Consider the following 20,604-nt stretch of genomic DNA (forward strand, 5'->3'; position numbering starts at 1 on the left):
AAATATGCAACAGGGATATACTTTAATATGAAAGATATATATTTTATATTTAGAAAGTTTTGAAAATTAATGTATTTACTATCTTATATATACATGTATGTACAATATATGTCTTATTAATAATTTTCTCCTCAACCCCTAAGGGTTGGGAAGCTTGATCTAAATACTAAAAGTAAAATAAAACACACCGCTTTTCCATCTATAGCAACTTGTGCAAAACCTTTTCTTTTCTCCCAAAGTAAAGAGTAAGTTTCGTCACCAAATTGTGCCTCTCTCACTCCACCTGGAGCTATAGCAAGTAAATTTCCATTTTTTAATACCTCTGAACAGCTCTCTATGGAACCAGGACATACTTTAGCAGCTTCTAATAAAGCTTTCCATCCTAAAATATAAATTTTAATTATACAAATAACTATAAGCATGGGAGAATTTAATATAACATAAAATTCTACTTAATATTTAATATATTTTAACTATATGCTGAATAAATGCATTTTATACCATACAGCTAGAAAAATAGTAGTTTTTGAACTAAAACAAAATTTTAAACATTTACCTTAAAAAGTTGTCTAAAAAATCATTTTGTTTAATTTAAAAACTTTTTTTTTATTTTTGCAAATTATTACTTAAAAGTATCAGAACTAAAAGAAAATTATTGTTATGAACAATGCTATATATCATCTAACATAGTATTTAATTAATTAATGTAAATTATTATTAATAAAAAATAAAAAGTTTCTATTAATTTATATGAAAACTGTATATGACTTATCACAATGCTGTTGTTGGAAAGTCAATGACAAAATTTCTTTGTATTTGTAATATTATGCACTACATTACATTATCAATGCTACAGAAAATTCAGGAATATTAAAAATTATTATTTAGTGTCTAGATAAAAAAATTAAATATGTTAAATTTTTATTTATTATTTTATTTATTTTTGGAAATTTAATTTAAATACTAAAAAATTCAACAAATTTCTTCTTTATATTATGAAAATCTCTGGAAAAATATTACAACTGATATTAAATTTTGTCACAACAGAACTTTCAGTAATGCTTTCTTACAGTGTGATGGCACATTTTGTACACAATGTACTTTTTAACTACTATACAAGATGTTGGGGGGAGAAAAATTAAAAGCATTTAGCATTTATGTGACAAAGTACACATCATACTAAGTAAAGAAAACCCTAGTAAACATAGGAACAGTCAATTTTTGACATGACAAATAATCCAATAAGGATCTAGAATTTTTGAGAGTTTGCAATTCTGTACTGTAGTATGTCAAATGTACATTTGAAACATCTGTAATATTAAGGTAAAGTTTTGCCAAGATCATCTTATTGTCTTCTAATATACAAAATATCTCAAATGATTGAGTTTTTAATCTATATTTACTCAGTTTTGTGTGTATTAGCTACCACATAAATGTTAAATGCTTTTTTAAACACCCTGTTTATTCTATGTAAATGGTAAACCCTATTAAAAACTAAGTAAAGATAATTCAATATTTTAGAAACTTTAAAAACATTCTTTAAAATTACTTCTTTTAATTTTTATAGATTTCTAGATTTATATTGAAAATAAATACAGTAGAACCTCGATTATCCGGATTGTTCAAAATAAACAAAAATTTTACGAATTTGCTGATTTGCACTTAGCGAATTACGACACTGTTTATGTACGTGATGGAATGTATAACATTTTTTGTTTCAACAACGTCTCACCTAGCACAGTGGTCGTAAACTCTTAAATATATTTTGCGTCGTTATAAAAACATAACTTGACATACGTATTTATAAATAATTTATACTCAAATTACATCATTTCTATAACCAAGGGCGGCGTAAAGGCATGGGCAACGTGGGCCACCACCTATGCCTCGCGCCTCGAAGGTTTATGCATTACTTAAAAGCCGAGAACGCGACAAAAACATTTTACTCGTCATAAAACGATAAATAGTTTGTCAAATTTTTATTCATAAAAATGCAGTTTCAACTGCTTTTTATTTTATAAAATCCGTCTTCTTGCGGTTCCAGAGGGCCTTTTAAACAATAGGTAGTCTGTTAGTGCTGGTCAGTAGTAGTCCAAATTCAATAAAACATTTGTTTCTTGAAAATTTGATCACGATTTAAATACGCTATTTATTTTTAATATTACCAATATGTCATCGAAAAAAAACGTGTTGTATTATCATTAAAAGACAAATTAAAGTATTTGTTTTGATTATCCGGATTTTTCCTTATCTGGACTACCTTCATCCCCAATTACTCCAGATAATCGAGGTTCTACTGTATATTTATTGACAAACAATTAAATTAAATTCCAAAAAGATATCATTTAATTAAGCAAAACAATTAAACATATTAATATATAACAAGTATGATAACTTCACAGCTATTATAAATTATAATGTATCTTGTTTTATAATCACTTATTATTAGTACTATTGCAATGCTCATAAATTAAATAATTGTTATTAAAGTACTAAAAAACAAATACCTGGAATTTTAAAAAGAAATTTATCTCCAACTGCTTGAATTAATCTTTTTTTTATACATAGATGTGCAGAAAAAAGAAAATACCAATCAACAGGTATGGTTCCATGATAAAATATTATCAATGCAGGTCCTTGTGAAGGAATATTATCAATACCTACAACTTCATAACCTGTAAATATATCTTTTTAATTAAAATTTGAATACTATTCTGAACTGAAATAATTTTTAAATTTACTGAACCTAAAAACTATGTTAAAGCTACAAAACTTAGCTAATTTAAGAAATATTTAATTTCAGAAATATCTGAAAGACAGACGTTTTGAATTTATTTTTATAAATTTTTTACTACTGAAATAAAATTTTATAATTTAAATATATACAGTGGATGATCGGTTAATGAATAGTTCGGATAGTGAACAAATCTGATAATGAACACTTTTGCGAAAGATTTTTATGATCGGACAATGAACACTTTACTGAATAAACATAAAAAGAAGTGACGGAAAATAACGAATACTGATTGATTTTCCCTTTTCTTCAGGTAACAATTCTTAACCATTCAAAGCACGGGAGATGTAACATCGACTCTCAACTCCTCCGAATTTTGAAACTCACTCTTGTAATTCCAGCTTTTTTGTTTACCTTTCTGATAAATAATTTTTATAGTCTTCACGAGACTGTCGGATAGGTACTTGTTAAATTTTGCATCAGGGTTTATTTACGAAAGGTGAAAGAATATTTGTTAACGTTTTAATACCAAATTTTGAATTTCATCCAGGCCTTGTATTTATATAATTTTTTGTGGGCTAGTTGATTTCTGTTCTCTGAATTTTTGTAAGTGCTTTTCTGAACTTTTTATTTAAAAAAGAAACTGATAATATTATGGAGCCTAAAAAGAGTAGTGTCAAGAACTGTGCTCACTGTAGAAACCAAGTAAGAGATAATAGCCAAGGTAGAAAGTGAGCACAAGATGTCTGATGTTGCTAGGCAGTATGGCTTGAACAGGTCTACAGTAGGCACAATCTTAGCTATGAAAGATATATCAAGAAGTCTCAAGCTGCTAATGGAGTAATAAAAATCACATCTGAGAAATAAAAAGCATTTTAGAGCTCATAATGGAATCTGAAACTGATCTGACAACAGAAGAACTCCAGGAATGTCAAAACAACGATCATCCAAGTGACATCCAAACCAGAATAAGGTTAATGGGGTTGGAGATTTCTACAATTACATTATTATTAATTACTTCCAAAAAATCCTGAAGAAAAGAGAAAAGCAATCAACATTGGACAGCTTCTTTAACCCCCACAAATGAAAAAAACATGACTAATAAAAATGCAAGACTGCATATATATGTATTTTTACTATTACATATAAATAAACTTAGTAAAAAAGTATATATTTTTTATTTTTTGGAGTCTCCCGAATGAATTAATCAAATTCCCATAAAAACCTATGGGAAATCGATAATCGGTTAATGAACAATTCGGATAATGAACAAAGTCTTGGAACGGATTAAGTTCGTTAACCGATCACCCATTGTATATAGAATTTCAAATCAATAAACTTTATTAATCAAAATTATATATTTGCTAAATACTTGAATACTGTCAGATTCTGCTGTATTTAAAGCTAAATTATTTAATCAACCATGAAATAACAAGTATAAAATCTGACAAAATCTGACTATGTTACATCTTTCACTTACATTATCTTTCACTTTCACTTACATCTTTCACTTACCTATCAAATCAATATTGAATATTGATTTGATATTATATAGTATCTAAGGCAGCAGTAAAATTAAATAAGCAGAAATTAGACATTAATCAATAAAATACATAATAAATGTAAGTCTTAAGTAGCATTTAGTTTTATTAGAAAGACTTGTAAGTTTATAAAGTAGAAACTGAAACAATTTGTTGTTTTAAATTATCAAAATAATATCAATTTCCTTTTATGAATTCAATTGTTACTTAGAATATGATTTCTCATTTCCTAAGTAACAATTGAATTCATAAAAGGAAAATGATACAGTAGAACCTCACTTAACGAGAATAACTCATTCCAGAATCTTACTTATAATGCAAAACAATTTTTCCCATATAAATTAATATAAAATACAATAATGTGTTTCACGTTGAAAAAAAATACTCAAATATTTTATGTATAATGTTTATTCAAAGAAAATTATACAATATACATTGTTAAGGAGTGTGAATCATCATCTTTTTTTCTAGCATGGAATGAACCAACCTGGAATGCAAATTTGATTTGCAGAAAAAAAAATTTAATTTGGAATCGGTCATTAAATTTAATATGAAATGGCAATTATACTGCCATCTCATATATTAAATAAGCAGAAATTAGACACCTCAGAAACTGCCTACCTCTAGTCAAATTATTTAATTTCTAATATTTAATTATAGCCTTTACATAGTCCAAGAATTTGGCATATTGTTTGGTGTGTTTATTATATAACGGGCTATGGTTGTTGATGTTTATATGTAATATGTCTGAACACAAGTTTGGAAAAAGCGTATGATCACAAGCAACACTAAGATACTAGCGGAAGGAATACTAAACACAGAATGATATAGCATGCAAACAATCCGGGACTTCCCCTCTTCTCTTCACTCATTACGTGAAATGTCACTCATTAAACGAGTCATTTTTTTACAATTTATTTTGCTCATTATGCAAATTACTCATTATGAGAGGTGCTCATATGCAAGGTTCCACTGTATTATTTTGATAAAATTGTTTTATAATACATTTGATCAAAATTTGTAAAATACTGAATACTGATATTGCAAGTATTTAAATAAGATTAATTTTAAAAAATTTTATTTTAAATCAATATTTTAATCTAATTTGTGTAAAATTATTTTTCAAATATTGATTTTGCTTATTAAATGATAGTATTTATTTTTTTTTTTAAATAAAATTTAACCAGCTAAGGCAAAATACTAGACAAATAAAATTAATTTTCATGTATTAAATATATATAAGAATAATGTAAAAAAAAAAATATATATATATTTTTACATTATTCTTTGCTAAAAATAATTACAATATCAAAATCTAAATTATTCAATCATATTGATGACGTTATAAAATTACAATGTCATAACATTATAAATAAATATTAATTTTATATTACATTAAATTTTAAATCAAATTAAGTATTTAAAATGATGCAATCATCAGTTATTTGAGGAAAAAGTTTTATTAATCAAAATTAATATCCAGGTTTCAATGAACATTTAAAATGATATGAAGCTAATTCTGTTCATGAAGCATTTATGGATTAATTTATCATCTTTCAGTATTCTTTACCAATATGTTCATTAAAAATATTAACTCAATTTCTTCACAAATTACAAAGTATAAACACCATGCAAAATATTTTAGCATATATTAATTTTAAAATTTCATACACTATTATATGAAGAATGAAAATATAAACTTTCAATTGGTAATTTGTAATAACAGCCAAAGAAATAAATAATTTTGTTTTTAAAAATGGTGGTCTAACAAAATATACAGTAAAGTCTAAATTTTTTTTTTTTTTTGAGTTGATTAGTAGTGAAAATTTATTTACATATTATTTTCTAATTTTTTAAAAAAAGTAAAATAGCATTGACATACACTAAAATATTAATAAAAGCATTTAATTTGTCTTATGGTGTCAAAACTCAAAATAAACAACAAAAAGTTTTATTATAAAGATATAATTACAAGTATTTTCAGTAATATTTACACTATTCTCTCAAGACAGCTAGAACAAAAATGGAATAAGAACATTAGAACAGAAATACAATTTACACATTACACATTAAATTTTCAGAACACACATTTTGAAAATTTTATATTTTTTTCTTTTTTTTAGTTATTTTAAAATACAGCTTTTAATTACTTCAAAAATTTAAATTATAAACAAAGCTTTTGTGAATTCTAAACTAATTAAATTTCTTTAGTCATTATCACATAGACTGCAAATTTGAACTGTTTTCCAAATGTATTTTAGTCTGGAGTCCTTACATGCATGTAGCAAATTCACACTAGATCAAACAGGCTTCAAAAAACCAAATATAATACTTAATTCTATTGTTTTTTGTCATATATGTTGTCTTTTGATTCTCAGATGTATGAGTAGTTAGCAACCTAGTTGTGGTTCCTCTATAAATTAGGATATACTAGAATGCTAGATATGCCTAATGCTCTATCATACAAATATTTTATGAGTGTTAATAGAAAAAAGTTTTCAGCTTTAAATAATGATATATTTAAGCAAATTCTGGAATTAATAAGCAAATTGGGGTTTTTCAATCATGATATATGTTATTCACTATGAAGTCATATACAACCATAATTAAATGAAGTTACAAGAGTTTTGTTTCTTTGCATTAACCTAAATTTTTGCTATACATGTACATGTCATTTTTATGTATACATTGATAAAAATATTTAAAAGCAAACATCTATATACATATAGCTACTTTGATATAATTTTTAATATTATTATTCTATTAATATATTCTATTAACAAAAGATATATTTAGGTAACTCAAAAATTTATTTTATATTTACCATGCCAGAATCGTCCATACGCAAGCCATATATTTGAAAAATAAAAATTGGCTTTATCCCAAAATTTAGGATTGTATTTAATTCCTCTTGCTAAATTCCAATAACGATATACTTCCAAAAGTAAAGCAGTAATATAAAGCAGAAAATAGGTAAAAAATGGCAGACAGAATACAACCTAAATAAAATAAAAATTAAATATACTTTTGTATTAAATATATTAAGTATTATAAAGAAGATTTTAGTATATTGAAAGATATATTAATTATATAGTAACTCAGGTTTTTATTGAGCCTGGTGGATGTATCATCTTACAAGTTTTTTCTGATTATGAAATGTTTACATATTGTATTGCGGGAAATTACCGTATTTTGTATTCCTTTTGATATATTAATATTGAAAAAAATACAATATAGTAACAGCTATGTAATACCAGTAACATCATACTTTTGAACACTTCTCACAATACTGAATACATATATAAAGCTGTTTTCAATTTCAAAAAATTTCAGGAAAATTACTTTCTAGTAGTGCTATTCTACTTTCTTAAAATTAGGTATATAGCTTGCTGCAGTTATTTAGTCACTGAGCAAAATAGGTAGAATGATGAATATATTATTAAAATGATAATTAAAAAGTTATTTAACTGATAATTTAGTATAAATTAAACCATTTAAAAAGCATGACTTATATATCAAAGTAACCATCTCAAAAATTTAATAAATAAAAAGACAATTTTAGAGTAATATCCAAGTTATCATTAATTAATAAAAGGATGTTGCTTGTCAAAAGTTAAGTTTTTTACTTAGTATAACACATTAATATAATCTTCATCTCATGTTACTCCAAATTAGATATCTAGATTAGAATTTTTCAAAATATTCACAATTAGGAAGGCACACAAATAGTCTGTATCAAGAATACTGGTTGAATCTTATATTCTGTTGTTTGGACTTCAGACTGAAGATAGAAATATATTTTCCACTAAGTTAAGTTATGCAATGAAATTTGTATTGATTAATAAAGTTTTTCATAATCATATGCAGTTAAGATGTCTTCAACAACAGATATGATTTCATCAAGATCTTTCATAATCTGTGGGATGCCTTTGATAAACTATTTATAATGTTTTAGAGATGTATTTAATAAATTATTGTATATAAATTTTTGGACCATAATTCAAATATTACAATAGTTTTTGNAGTTTTTTCTGATTATGAAATGTTTACATATTGTATTGCGGGAAATTACCGTATTTTGTATTCCTTTTGATATATTAATATTGGAAAAAATACAATATAGTAACAGCTATGTAATACCAGTAACATCATACTTTTGAACACTTCTCACAATACTGAATACATATATAAAGCTGTTTTCAATTTAAAAAAATTTCAGGAAAATTACTTTCTAGTAGTGCTATTCTACTTTCTTAAAATTAGGTATATAGCTTGCTGCAGTTATTTAGTCACTGAGCAAAATAGGTAGAATGATGAATATATTATTAAAATGATAATTAAAAAGTTATTTAACTGATAATTTAGTATAAATTAAACCATTTAAAAAGCATGACTTATAGATCAAAGTAACCATCTCAAAAATTTAATAAATAAAAAGACAATTTTAGAGTAATATCCAAGTTATCATTAATTAATAAAAGGATGTTGCTTGTCAAAAATTAAGTTTTTTACTTAGTATAACACATTAATATAATCTTCATCTCATGTTACTCCAAATTAGATATCTAGATTAGAATTTTTCAAAATATTCACAATTAGGAAGGCACACAAATAGTCTGTATCAAGAATACTGGTTGAATCTTATATTCTGTTGTTTGGACTTCAGACTGAAGATAGAAATATATTTTCCACTAAGTTAAGTTATGCAATGAAATTTGTATTGATTAATAAAGTTTTTCATAATCATATGCAGTTAAGATGTCTTCAACAACAGATATGATTTCATCAAGATCTTTCATAATCTGTGGGCTGCCTTTGATAAACTATTTATAATGTTTTAGAGATGTATTTAATAAATTATTGTATATAAATTTTTGGACCATAATTCAAATATTACAATAGTTTTTGTGTGTTTTGATATATATTGAAAAAGGTAAATGTCTAAAATTTAACAGAAGTTATTATAGAGAATAAATGTTTTCAAATAAATATCATTAGTGCACAAGAATAGTGACAACTCAAAAAAATAGTTCTTCAAGAATAGCCAGTTAAAAGTTTCTTTATTTCTGCAAGGCTTTGTCATGATCTTGGATTTTTAAAATGTTCAATCTTTTTTGGAAATAAAGATTTGTATGCATCAATGCAAGTTATACACCATCATGATTATTCACACAAAATTACAGTGTTAATTCTATTAATCATTAATTTGAATTCAAAATTATATACAAGTTAAATCTATGGTTAAAATCTATTGGTGCTGAAATTAATCAAATTTATTATAATAAATTGCATCACACACATACATATTTTCAGATCATCATATCTCCACTATAATGATGACTTTGTCATACTGATATCCAATTTTAAAAGATTCTTAAAATCTACAAACTTAAATATATTTAAATAAATAAAAATTAATATAACAATTTTTTTTTAATACTTACAATTACAGGAATCAGCAGCCACATCAACCAAACATATAACTGGTTACTTGTGTACCATTCAAAAACTTCCTCTTGAAGCACATGATATGTAATATTATCCAATACACCAATGACATTAAATATGTATAAAAAACTCATATTTAATTTAGTTTTTAACAACAATTAAAACCTGGAAAAAATTTAATAATAACAATCTTATAATAAAATTTGTATAAAAAAACTCATATTTAATTTAGTTTTTAACAACAATTAAAACCTGGAAAAAATTTAATAAAAACAATCTTATAATAAAATTTGTAAATTAGGCAATATTAATGATAATCATAAATTTACTAATGAATAAAACTATTTAAAAAATTATGTTTCTATTGATGATATATTTATTACAGTACTATAAAATGACATTTAATTTACCAAACTTAAAGCTTTAATAATTAAAATGATTAAAGAATTTAAATATTTTATTATATTACATACAATGCAGAGCCACTTTTTTTAGGCATACTGCTTCCTATATAGATATGAATCTTTTTCACAAACATTACACATACATATAATATCTAAATGTGTGTCTCATTCACTGTTCATATTGGTTTAATGTATAAAAGCAAAATATGATTATTGATGCTAGATATAGTAATCCTTTTGGGCTTTCCACTCATTGATAGTAAGTGTATGGTACAGAGAATGGCACAATAATTGAAGCCAATGTTGCTCTCTCAAGCAGAGAACAAGTTAAAACAAAAACATTTTTTTACAAACAAAATAAAAAGTTTGGTAGTCGAGGCTGAAATCATAAATCACGTTCTTTGTAGAAATGTATAAATTGTAAAAATTTGTGAGGTAGTTTATTAGATCCAAGGACTAATACAGACATTACTATATTTGTATATATGATATCTTCTATTGAATTGTAACAAAGTTTAACAATTATTAGCAATATATGAAATAATACCTTCTACACACCTACCAGTAAAGATCACAAATTTCTTTAATTTGTTCATATTTTGAGGAACTAAGTATAAAATATTCTTCCTGAGTAATTTAAAAGAAACATAAGAATAAAAAGTTTTGTAAAACAAGTGTAAATCTCCTTCCTTTCACCAAAGAGATTATTTATTTTTAATTAATGCGATTGCAATATGGAAATCTTTATACATACTTTAAGATGAAAATATTATTATTAAAGTTCAGTTTTTTTTTTTTAATTTTGCCATTTTGTTTTCATTAAAACTTGTTATTACAATAATAAATCACTCATACTTTCTTCAATGTCAAGTTAGTCAATGTCATATAATAAAACAATTTTTATTGTGTCTTATTTCGTGCAAATTTTTGAAAATAAAATTTTTGTATTTTTACTTACATCAAATTATAAAATTTGATAAATTACTTCAAATACTCAAAAATATTTGAAAATAAAACAATAGGAATGAATCAAAACATTAAAAAAATTGCTTATGCAGAATGCATATTGTAAAAAATACAATAGCCATAAATGTCCTTGACTAATAATATTACACAATGTATGGACAAGTGCTGTTCATTTTAGAAAATATTTTTATATTTATATCCTGGGATATTTTACAGTCTGAAATAGCATAGTATAGACAGTACAAAAAGTATATGTAGCTGATAAATAGTACTGATAATTGCTCAGTAAAAACAGTTCTATATGTTCAGTTACAATGTGTACCAGTAGCAATTATTTTTAGAAAAAAGAGCAATGCTTATATTGATATTAAAATAAGCATTTTGAGATTAAAAAAATATAAAACAATCTAACTTATCACTATTGAAAAAATTCATTACATTTATTTTACACTTATAAACATTAATATATTAAACTGTTAAAAAAACACTAAGAAAATTATTCATGTACCAACCTCAATTATCAAATATTCATATGAATATCTGATAATACAACAGATAAGTGCTTCTCAAGTGAATAAAGAAATACTGATAGTGAAGATTAATTTGTCAATGATTATGGACATTTAGTGGTTTTAAAAATTAGTTTTTTAATTGTTTATGTTAAAATTTTAATACACCAGAGAAACAGAAGAGGAATGTTCTAAAAACAAATAAATTCCTGAGGATGGCTTATTAGAAATAGGCTGAAAGCGTTTGAGTATTAAATTAATAGTAAGCTCAGCAAGTGTTTGGTGTTTGATTATATTTGTAAGAAAATGGCTGAGGAAGTGAGGATAGTATGTTCTAAAAACTTTGGATGAATATTGAAAATGCATTTTTCTTCAACTGGATAGTTTAAACACACGGATAATTTTAAGTAAGAAAACTTGTTTGTTTTTTAAATAGATGATTCCCACTTTATTGAAAAATTTTTAAGAAAAACTCAAAATTACACTCAATTATATTTAATTTATTTATAATAAATAAATAAAACCTACTTACTTGAGCCTCTAACTGGTGTGAAGAAACACAAAAATAAACAACTTTGAAAAAACAAACATTTTCCGAACACCTTTACACCTTCCGTGTCCTTCCTCGGGTAAAACAGCTGGATTCCTTATTCTAAAACACTGTTACACAATTTTAAAAACTAGAATAAGGAATCCAGCCGTTTTACCTGAAGAAGGATGTGGAAAGTGTTTGGAAAACGTTTGTTTTTTCAAAGTTTTTCAGACCATACAATACACATTTAAGCAAAAATTTCACTAATTTGAACTAAGTTTCACTTCACTTAGTCTGAATTGGCAAGGTTCTACTGTGCAATATAAATAAAAAAATCTAAAATACGATTCCTAGTGTTTACTCAGAATTTTATTTTAGATTTTTTTTAAACCAATGAAGACAATAGTTTTCAATTTTTATCATGCAATATTAATTAATTTAAAGTTTAAATTTTATTAATCAGAATTTACCTAATTCTGACTAATAAAACATATTTAGTAAATATAGTAAAATCTCCATTAACAGACACTCCTGAATAGCAGACACCTCTATTTAACAAACATTTTTACAATTCCTAGATCCTTCAAATAAGACATCTACTACATTTACCTCTGAATAGCAGACAAACTTCTCAGTCCCAACCAATGATGTCCACTATTCAGATGTTATACTGTAGTTTACTTTTGTTATACTGGCTGATCATAATTAAAGAAACCTAATCAATGCTGTCTATAGAGATATTTAGCAGTCCAAATACAGAGTGCATCAGAAACATTATGGGTTTTAAAAATAAAAAAAACTTCAGGAGAAAGTGTAAATATTTATTGCTTTGTATTCTTTTTTAATGAGGAAGGAATTTGTATCATTGTTGTTTCTTGAAAATAACATTTTGAAAATGACCACCATTCTGATAAACAGATTCTTATAGTCTGTGCAGAAAAGATATTATAACTTTCTGCAAAATGACTTTTTTTTTGAATATGCAAAATGCACTGACAAATTTGATCCTTCAGATCAGTACTGTCTAGGTGTGTCTCAAACTATGTTTCAAGTAGCTCCAGAAATAATAATCCTATATTGTCAGGACTGGTAAATGATCAGGCCAACAGATGTCATTAAAGTGAGAAATAACCTTACCTGGAAACATTTGTAGAACTCCCATAGAACAACATGCCATATAAGCTATCTTGCTAGAATCATATGCAACAATGAGGAGGAGGAGTGACCTCCTAATTCAGAAATGTTTGCAATGTGGCTGTGTAATGCCTAGCAGTTACTGTGACAGTATGGACCTCATTTTCAAAAAAATATTAAAGGAAATTGCACACCATACCGTCACTTTCATACCATGCAAATGATATTCCATTAATAAACTTGGATTGTCTGGACCACAGAAATAACAGTTCTGTTTATTTACATGGCCAGACCAATGGAAGTGTGTTTTGTCTGACATCAGTAACCTGCTTAGAAGGTCCTCTTCAACTTGCAGAAGCTCCAAGATCTCATCGCAAAACTGAAGATGTTTCATCTTGTCCTGTTCAATAAGCTTCTGGATAACTTGGATCTTATAAGGATGGCAGTGAAGACCTTTGTACAGGATTTGGTGAATGCTGATATCCTTGCCACTGAGCTGACCATTGAGAACTATGCAAGATTATACCCTATTCACACTGTACATTTTAAGTGAGATTAAGGTTTAAGCAGAATTAAGTTAAGTCGCATTGCCGAAAACAAGATTAATTACCTAATGTGAACAAGTAGTTAAAGTGAATTATTCGCTTAGCCCTCAAGTGGGTGTACTCAATATTACATTTTAAATAAAATCAAACTTTTGCTTATTTTTGATAAATCATCATAAATTAATTTATATTTAGAAATTTAAAATATAAATAACTTATTTAAAATGCATAAGACGTTAGTTAGGAATTATTAACATTTATTATCAGTGATGTCATTGTCATTGGCAGTACAATTCTCTCAATGTTTATATCACTTTAGTGACAGAACTGTGGTAAGAATGGATTCTCAACAGAAATTTATATTATTATTATTATTATTATGTTGGGTTTTGTGAGTTATACTCAGTTTACACTGGTAGCTGTGTACTATGCAGGACCAAAGTCAAGGCAACCAAAACAAAACTAAAATTAAATAAGTGTGTCAGTGTGTGTGTCTGTATTCAGGAATTTTCTAACAATGTGGCATGTATTCAATATAGTGGCCTTCTGTAGTGTGATGTATGTATTTCTACTCAATTGTAATGTTCCCAGGCTTTTGTGTAGTGTGTGCGGTATCACACCTGTACAGGAGAGAACGACAGGTACAATAAGCACCCTATCCATCCTCCACAGATGCCTTATTTCCTGGGCGAGTTCTGTGTACTTGCTAATTTTTTCAGTGCATGTGTTTTGTACATTGTGAGTGTTTGGAATGGCTATGTCTATAATGTATGTGATTTTATTGTGTTTGTCAATGAGTGTGATGTCTGGTCTGTTGTGGTAAATTGTTTTATCTGTGATTATGGCTCTGTCGTAGTACATTTTGTGCGTGTTGTTTTCCAATACTGTCTGTGGAATATACTTGTAGTATGGTTCGTGGATGTCTACCAATTTGTGTTTCTTTGCAAGCTCTTGGTGTATTATATTTGCTACTTGATTGTGTCTATGTAAGTAATCTGTCTGTGCCAAGAGCTTGCAACCAGAAGTGATGTGTTGTATAGTTTCTGGCATGATGTGACATTTTCTGCATGTGTCATTTGTGAGTGTTGTATCTTTGAGTATGTGTTTTCTGTAGTTTTTAGTATTTATGACCTGATCCTGTATGGCAATCATGAATCCTTCCATCTCCCCAAAGAGGCATCCCTGATCTAACCAGCTGTTTGACACAGTTTTGTCAACAAAATCCTGGGCCAGGTCATAAGGATGCCTGCCATGGAGTGCCTTTCGAGCCCACGATTGCTTGATGGTGTCTATGCTTTTTATGTGTTATGTCATGTCTGTATGATGTGAGTGTAAGTTTAATGGTGTGCTATTTGAGTCTGCTAGAGTTACTGCTTTATATAATTGTGATGTTTCTTGTTTACTGTAGAAAAACTCTCACAGTGACTGTATTTGTTTGTAGTGAAGGTTAACTATGTCAATCAGGCCACGTCCGCCATCTTTACGTGTTATTATTATTATTTAAACTTCTTGTACTGAAGCAGTGTATACATGCTATCAGCGAAGAGTATCGTTTGTTTGAACATTTGTACATCTGCTTCCTCCATTATTTTTGAACTTGTGGCGGACCTTTAGGAAAGCTTGAAGAGACTTAAGCTTCTTTGAGAAAGTGATTTAGGCTGAGCCGGTTCTTGGTAGTTAAACTGGTTTAACATTAAGTCAGTTTCATTCATATTTCATACCTTAAGTTGGCTTAGTCATTTAAGCTAGCTTAAAATATACAGTGTGAATTACATCCCATACATAATCAATACGTTCCAGTATACAGGTTGGACAAGGTTGTCCTGGATGATGTTTATCATTCTCCACACATCCTTCTTGATGCCATTTATTCATCTGTAGCACTAGAGTGGAATATCATGTCAACCAAATGCATATTGAAAGTTACATTTTGTAACCATGATAGACTCTCTTGATAAACACCGCTACCATCACAATGTGAAGTTGCAGGGACTGGTTCTCTATCTCAGGCTGGACATAATGGTGTCATGTTACAGAGACATGTAATGGGTGTTGTGCAAATTAAAATTAATATTTAAAAAATGTCAGTAGTTTCTGGCACTTTTAACAAAATCAGATATGATGACATTTCAGAACATTTGGAAAACATTTTTTTTTTCTTACAGTAATGTTTTCCAAATGTTCTGAAATATCATCATATCTGATTTTGTTATACAGGGTGTACCAGAAACTACTGACACTTTTTAAATTTTAATTTTAATTTGCACAACACCCATTACATGTCTCTGTAACATGACACCATTATGTCCAGACTGAGATAGAGAACCAGTTCATGCGGAATCAATTCCTGTATGTCAAGTAAAGTCAAAGTATAACTTCATGTTGCCAAAGTACTTCTCAATAATGAGAATTCTGCATGGTATATCATTACAAAATTAATGTTTATAAATGTATACAATATACAGATTAGATGGTCTTGGAAGATAAATTGGTACTTTCCGGTTATCAGGGGCGCCAATCAATTGATGCAATCTAACTTGCGTGTATTTGGTTGATGATTGGTTCAGAGAGGATTTCCCAAATAGGTAAATATGCAGCCCATATCCTCCATTGTATTAGTAGCCCGTTTTCTGGCTCAGTAGTTAATTAAAGTGAAATTCGCTAGTGCTAACATTGAGATGGAGTGGGTTCGGATCATCTTTGGTAATGTAGTGTAGCCGATACCTGGTAAATTTACATCCTTGGACATCAATCAACCTGTAATTGGAAGTTTAGTTACCATACATAGTACTTGCAGCCCACATGACCTGATGTTATATAATTTTGCTTTAGGATCTGGGGCGCCTGCGGGTACCCGCCCAGCACCCTGAGATTAATACTCGCACTCTGTGCGAGGGGAGGTGTGAGCCAGCAAACATTTGCGAACGACTGATTAATTTGAAATTACTCACCCATTTGGGAAATCCTCTCTGAACCAATTATCAACCCAATACATGAGTTAGATTGCATCAATTGACTGGCACTCTCCTGCTAATCAATAATAAATCTTTAAAAAAAAAAAATGGATCACTTTTTGGATGTGTCTGGACAAATCAGAAGTGTTATAACTTTTTTGGGTTTTTATGTTTATACAGGGATGGTCTATAATCCAAGCAAGATACCAATGGTGTCTGACAGAAATAAAAGTAAAATTTTGCCAATTAATTTAATTTTGATATATATTTATTCTGTAAATAAGTTATTAAATTTCACATATTTTAATCCAAAAAATTTTTTTCTTACTTATTTTAAGAAATAAAAATGAAGCTGATATTTAATAAATTTCTCAACAAGTTTTCTAGTTGCCATTCAAGTTTCATGGCTTTAAATTCACAAATGTACCATTCTAAACAAAATAAGTCTAAATTATATTTGTTTCTTATTACAATGTTTTATATAAAGCTTTGTCAAATATTTACAAAAACGAATACAAATTATTTCACTATTTCTTACCAATATATTTCACATTTCCGAATTTCATTGATCAAATCATTAATTTACTATCTTGCTATAGTTTTAAATTAATTAACGTAAGTATTATTATTTAAAATCTTTTATATACTTATTTATAATTATTATACAGTTTACGCGTAATAAACATAACAGGAAATGACTTACAATAATCATAATTTTAATAAACACACGAAAATTCTGCAAGATTATTTATGCAGAGAGAAGACATGACATCGACCTTCACCTGTTTCACTTGATTATCAACAAACTACTTTTAAACACGCAGCATTCAGATACTCTCATGCAACCTGGTGGCAGAATTGCTAAATCTCTTTCGGGAAATTACCCTAAATTGCGTTTGAAAATTCGGACTTTTTGGGTAAATTCCTCAGATGCTTAAATACCAGTGGCGTGCCGTGACATTTGATAGTAGGGAAGCTGTGTTTCTGTAAGAAGCACAGACTTCTCTTCTGGAAGTCGTTCCAGGAGCAATCAGCTAATTAATTGCGCGTCAGTGATGGTCAAGGGTCCATTCGTATCGTTAGTTCGATAAGCCAGTAAAAACCGTAGACTTCTCTAAATGTATTTTTAATATCACAATTGCATTCTGAATCGCTAGCCAAGATATAAGGGCTAAAATTATAAATAAAATAATAAAAACTTACTTGGTGAAATAAAATGTGTGGTGGATGTGTACTGTACATACCTTTGCCGGATGGCCGAGCGGTCAAGGTGGCAGCCTACCGCTCTGGGGGACCAGGGTTCGAATACGAACGGGTCGAAAAATCCCCAGGAATTTTTCGGAGGTGGTCCGTTCGGATATGTCGGGCCCCGTTCCTCACCACCCGGCAGCCCCATTGTGGGCCTGGCCGAACCCATAATGGGCTTGCAAAAAGAGGCCCTCTTAGTGCCCACAGGGCGGAAAGAGTAAAAATAATAATAATTTAGAACTATGCTCTAAATACAAATGTGAATTATGACAAATAATTTAACTGAAAATTCAAATAAAAATTAAAACACTAAAATTTTAGCTATCGTGGTGTCCCTATTCCGTCATCTGTTATATAAAATTTTTTCGTTAGGCAGAGAACATGCATTTTAAGCCCGGCAAGCCGTTATGGGAAAGCTGGTTTTTCCTCAACGGCCTGATGGCCGAGTGGCTAAGGTAGTAGCCTTGATCTACAGATAACAGTATGGTCGTGCCACTTCTTTTGTTCGCCTAGCTAAAATCGGTAACATGCCACTTTTTGCCACTAGTAGCGCTTCGATCGTATGTCGTCCAAATTTTGTACCAAATATTCGTCCCGATTTATTGATTATTATGTCCCGGTTTTTCCAAATTTTATCAGTTCTACGAGCATTAGAGTCAAGGTTCAACCCCCAGTTTCGATACATGTTCGATTCTTGGATTCATGCTCGATACTTGCCTCGTTTTAATCTCCATCTTGTAGTCTCATTTATGCTTGGTTGTAAAATATTACACCTGTCCCATTTAAGTAATGCATCTTTGGAATTTCTTTATTTTTAAAATAAATATTTTTATTTTGTTGTGTTGTTAATTTGTGTTGTGTTGTTAAATTATCATTAATATTATATATACAGTATATATAATTATGGCTCTGTATTTTTTATCGGTATTTCTGTTATATATCACAATTACTATGTTTCCTATTAATTATATATATAATTGTGATATATAACAGAAATGCCGATTTAAAATACAGAGCCGTAATTTCTTTAAAGGCAAATGCGCACTTGCTACAAGAAAAGGAGCACGTTTATGGCAATAACTAGCATATGTTGCGGTGACGCTTTGCAGTCCGGAGTAAATACATGCCAATCCGACTTTAGCTACATTTTCCCAAATAAAGTCCTTCTGAGAGGTATTCTCCTCTTGGCAGATCACCCAAGTGTTGCGTCGCCTTCTTTCATCAATCCATTTCGCAGCACCCTAGAGTGCCGTGGCTTCCGGTCAAAAACCACTGGATTAATCTGCTTTGTTTACCCTTACTCATATTCTATATTTACTGTAAAACTTCTCTAACTCCAAGCTCCAAAGGGCAGAAAAAATCTTCGAGTTAAGACGATTCAAATTTAGAGAACAATAGAGTGAAAAATGCCGATTCTGAATACATATGTATTTTTACCTCTATTGCATTATATAAAGAATCTTTGATAGATTTTTTAACAGCCCGTGTAATACCTATCAGAAAAATTTTCAATGTAACTAATGGAATAAATCCTAAAAACCAATCCCAAGCGAAAGGACCTCTCGCTTTGGAGTGTAACGTTGTCTGAAAATTGGTATTGGAGAGTAGATACAACTGATTAAAAATTTCATGGAAATACGATAATTAGAGTGAGTAACTTTATTTAGAATAAATATTAAAATTTGAGTCAAGGAAGTTGTAAATAATATAAATCAGTGTTGGGACCACGAAAAACTTTGAGCTAGAGAAAATTCGCGTTAAGAAATTTTAGTTGGAGACGTTAAATCTCTACACTGTTCCATTAAAACCTACCAAATGCTTCGTTTTCTTCAAGTCAAAGAAATATTCGAGTTACAGAAGTTTAAATTAGAGAAGTTTTACTGTATATATGTTATAAATATATTCACAAAATTTAAAACAATGGGATCGGTAAAAATTTTTATGTATATATGTGATACTGATTTGTTTGTTGTATTTGTAAGATATTTTTTGTATGTAAATTCATTAAAAAGAAATGTCTTATTATACTGCAATGCAACATGTTTTAAGTTAACGACGCAATGTAACATGTTTTAATTCACCTATCTCATATATAAATTTTTCGAATAATAAACTAGTCTGGCTTTTATGCTCTTTCCGGGGTGCAGCTGCACCCTGCGCGTTTCCCTAAATCTGTCCCTGCAGCTGGCTATTCTAAATGCTTCATTTCTTATCTACCAACTTTCTTCAAAACTGCTATACAAATATACTCCTATCCTGTGCTGCTTTTGGCAAAAATGGAAAACACGATTGCACACAAGCACGAACTCGACTTACAAGAAAATGATACTTCTCTGATAATCGAATTTAACGTAAAAATCTAAAAGTTCGGTTCATTTTTGACTAACTTCTATAGTATAATTCACCTTGCAAAAATATCACCGTAGAAATTGATTAATTTCAGGTTCTAAAATTATATTTAAAAAATCCAGCAACGAGTTGCGTAAAGTTCCTGGCTGTTGTAAGCATTTATTTAAAATTCATTTTTTATATTAAACAAAAATAAGTGTGTATGGCTCCATCTATTATGAGATTTTGTTATAAAAAGCT

General features: G+C 28.5%; 1 protein-coding gene across 1 annotated transcript in view; it reads right to left on the minus strand.

Moving 5' to 3' along the window:
* LOC111612889 (transmembrane protein 68-like) overlaps nt 1-17,570 on the minus strand; it is a 29,859-nt gene extending 12,289 nt beyond the window's left edge. Inside the window, exons 1-5 of the mRNA XM_023354172.1 lie at nt 17,471-17,570; nt 9,720-9,888; nt 7,100-7,274; nt 2,508-2,675; nt 189-382 (exon numbers count right to left, since the gene is read on the minus strand). Of these exons, the coding sequence (XP_023209940.1) occupies nt 189-382; nt 2,508-2,675; nt 7,100-7,274; nt 9,720-9,857 (675 nt within the window). The 5' untranslated portion in view covers nt 9,858-9,888; nt 17,471-17,570. The remainder of the gene's footprint in view (nt 1-188; nt 383-2,507; nt 2,676-7,099; nt 7,275-9,719; nt 9,889-17,470) is intronic.
* Nucleotides 17,571-20,604: the final 3,034 nt, after the last annotated feature.

This window comes from Centruroides sculpturatus, unplaced genomic scaffold (genome assembly GCF_000671375.1).
Source record: "Centruroides sculpturatus isolate CEXI.00-Female unplaced genomic scaffold, Cexi_2.0 scaffold1832, whole genome shotgun sequence".
NCBI classification, from domain to species: domain Eukaryota; kingdom Metazoa; phylum Arthropoda; class Arachnida; order Scorpiones; family Buthidae; genus Centruroides; species Centruroides sculpturatus.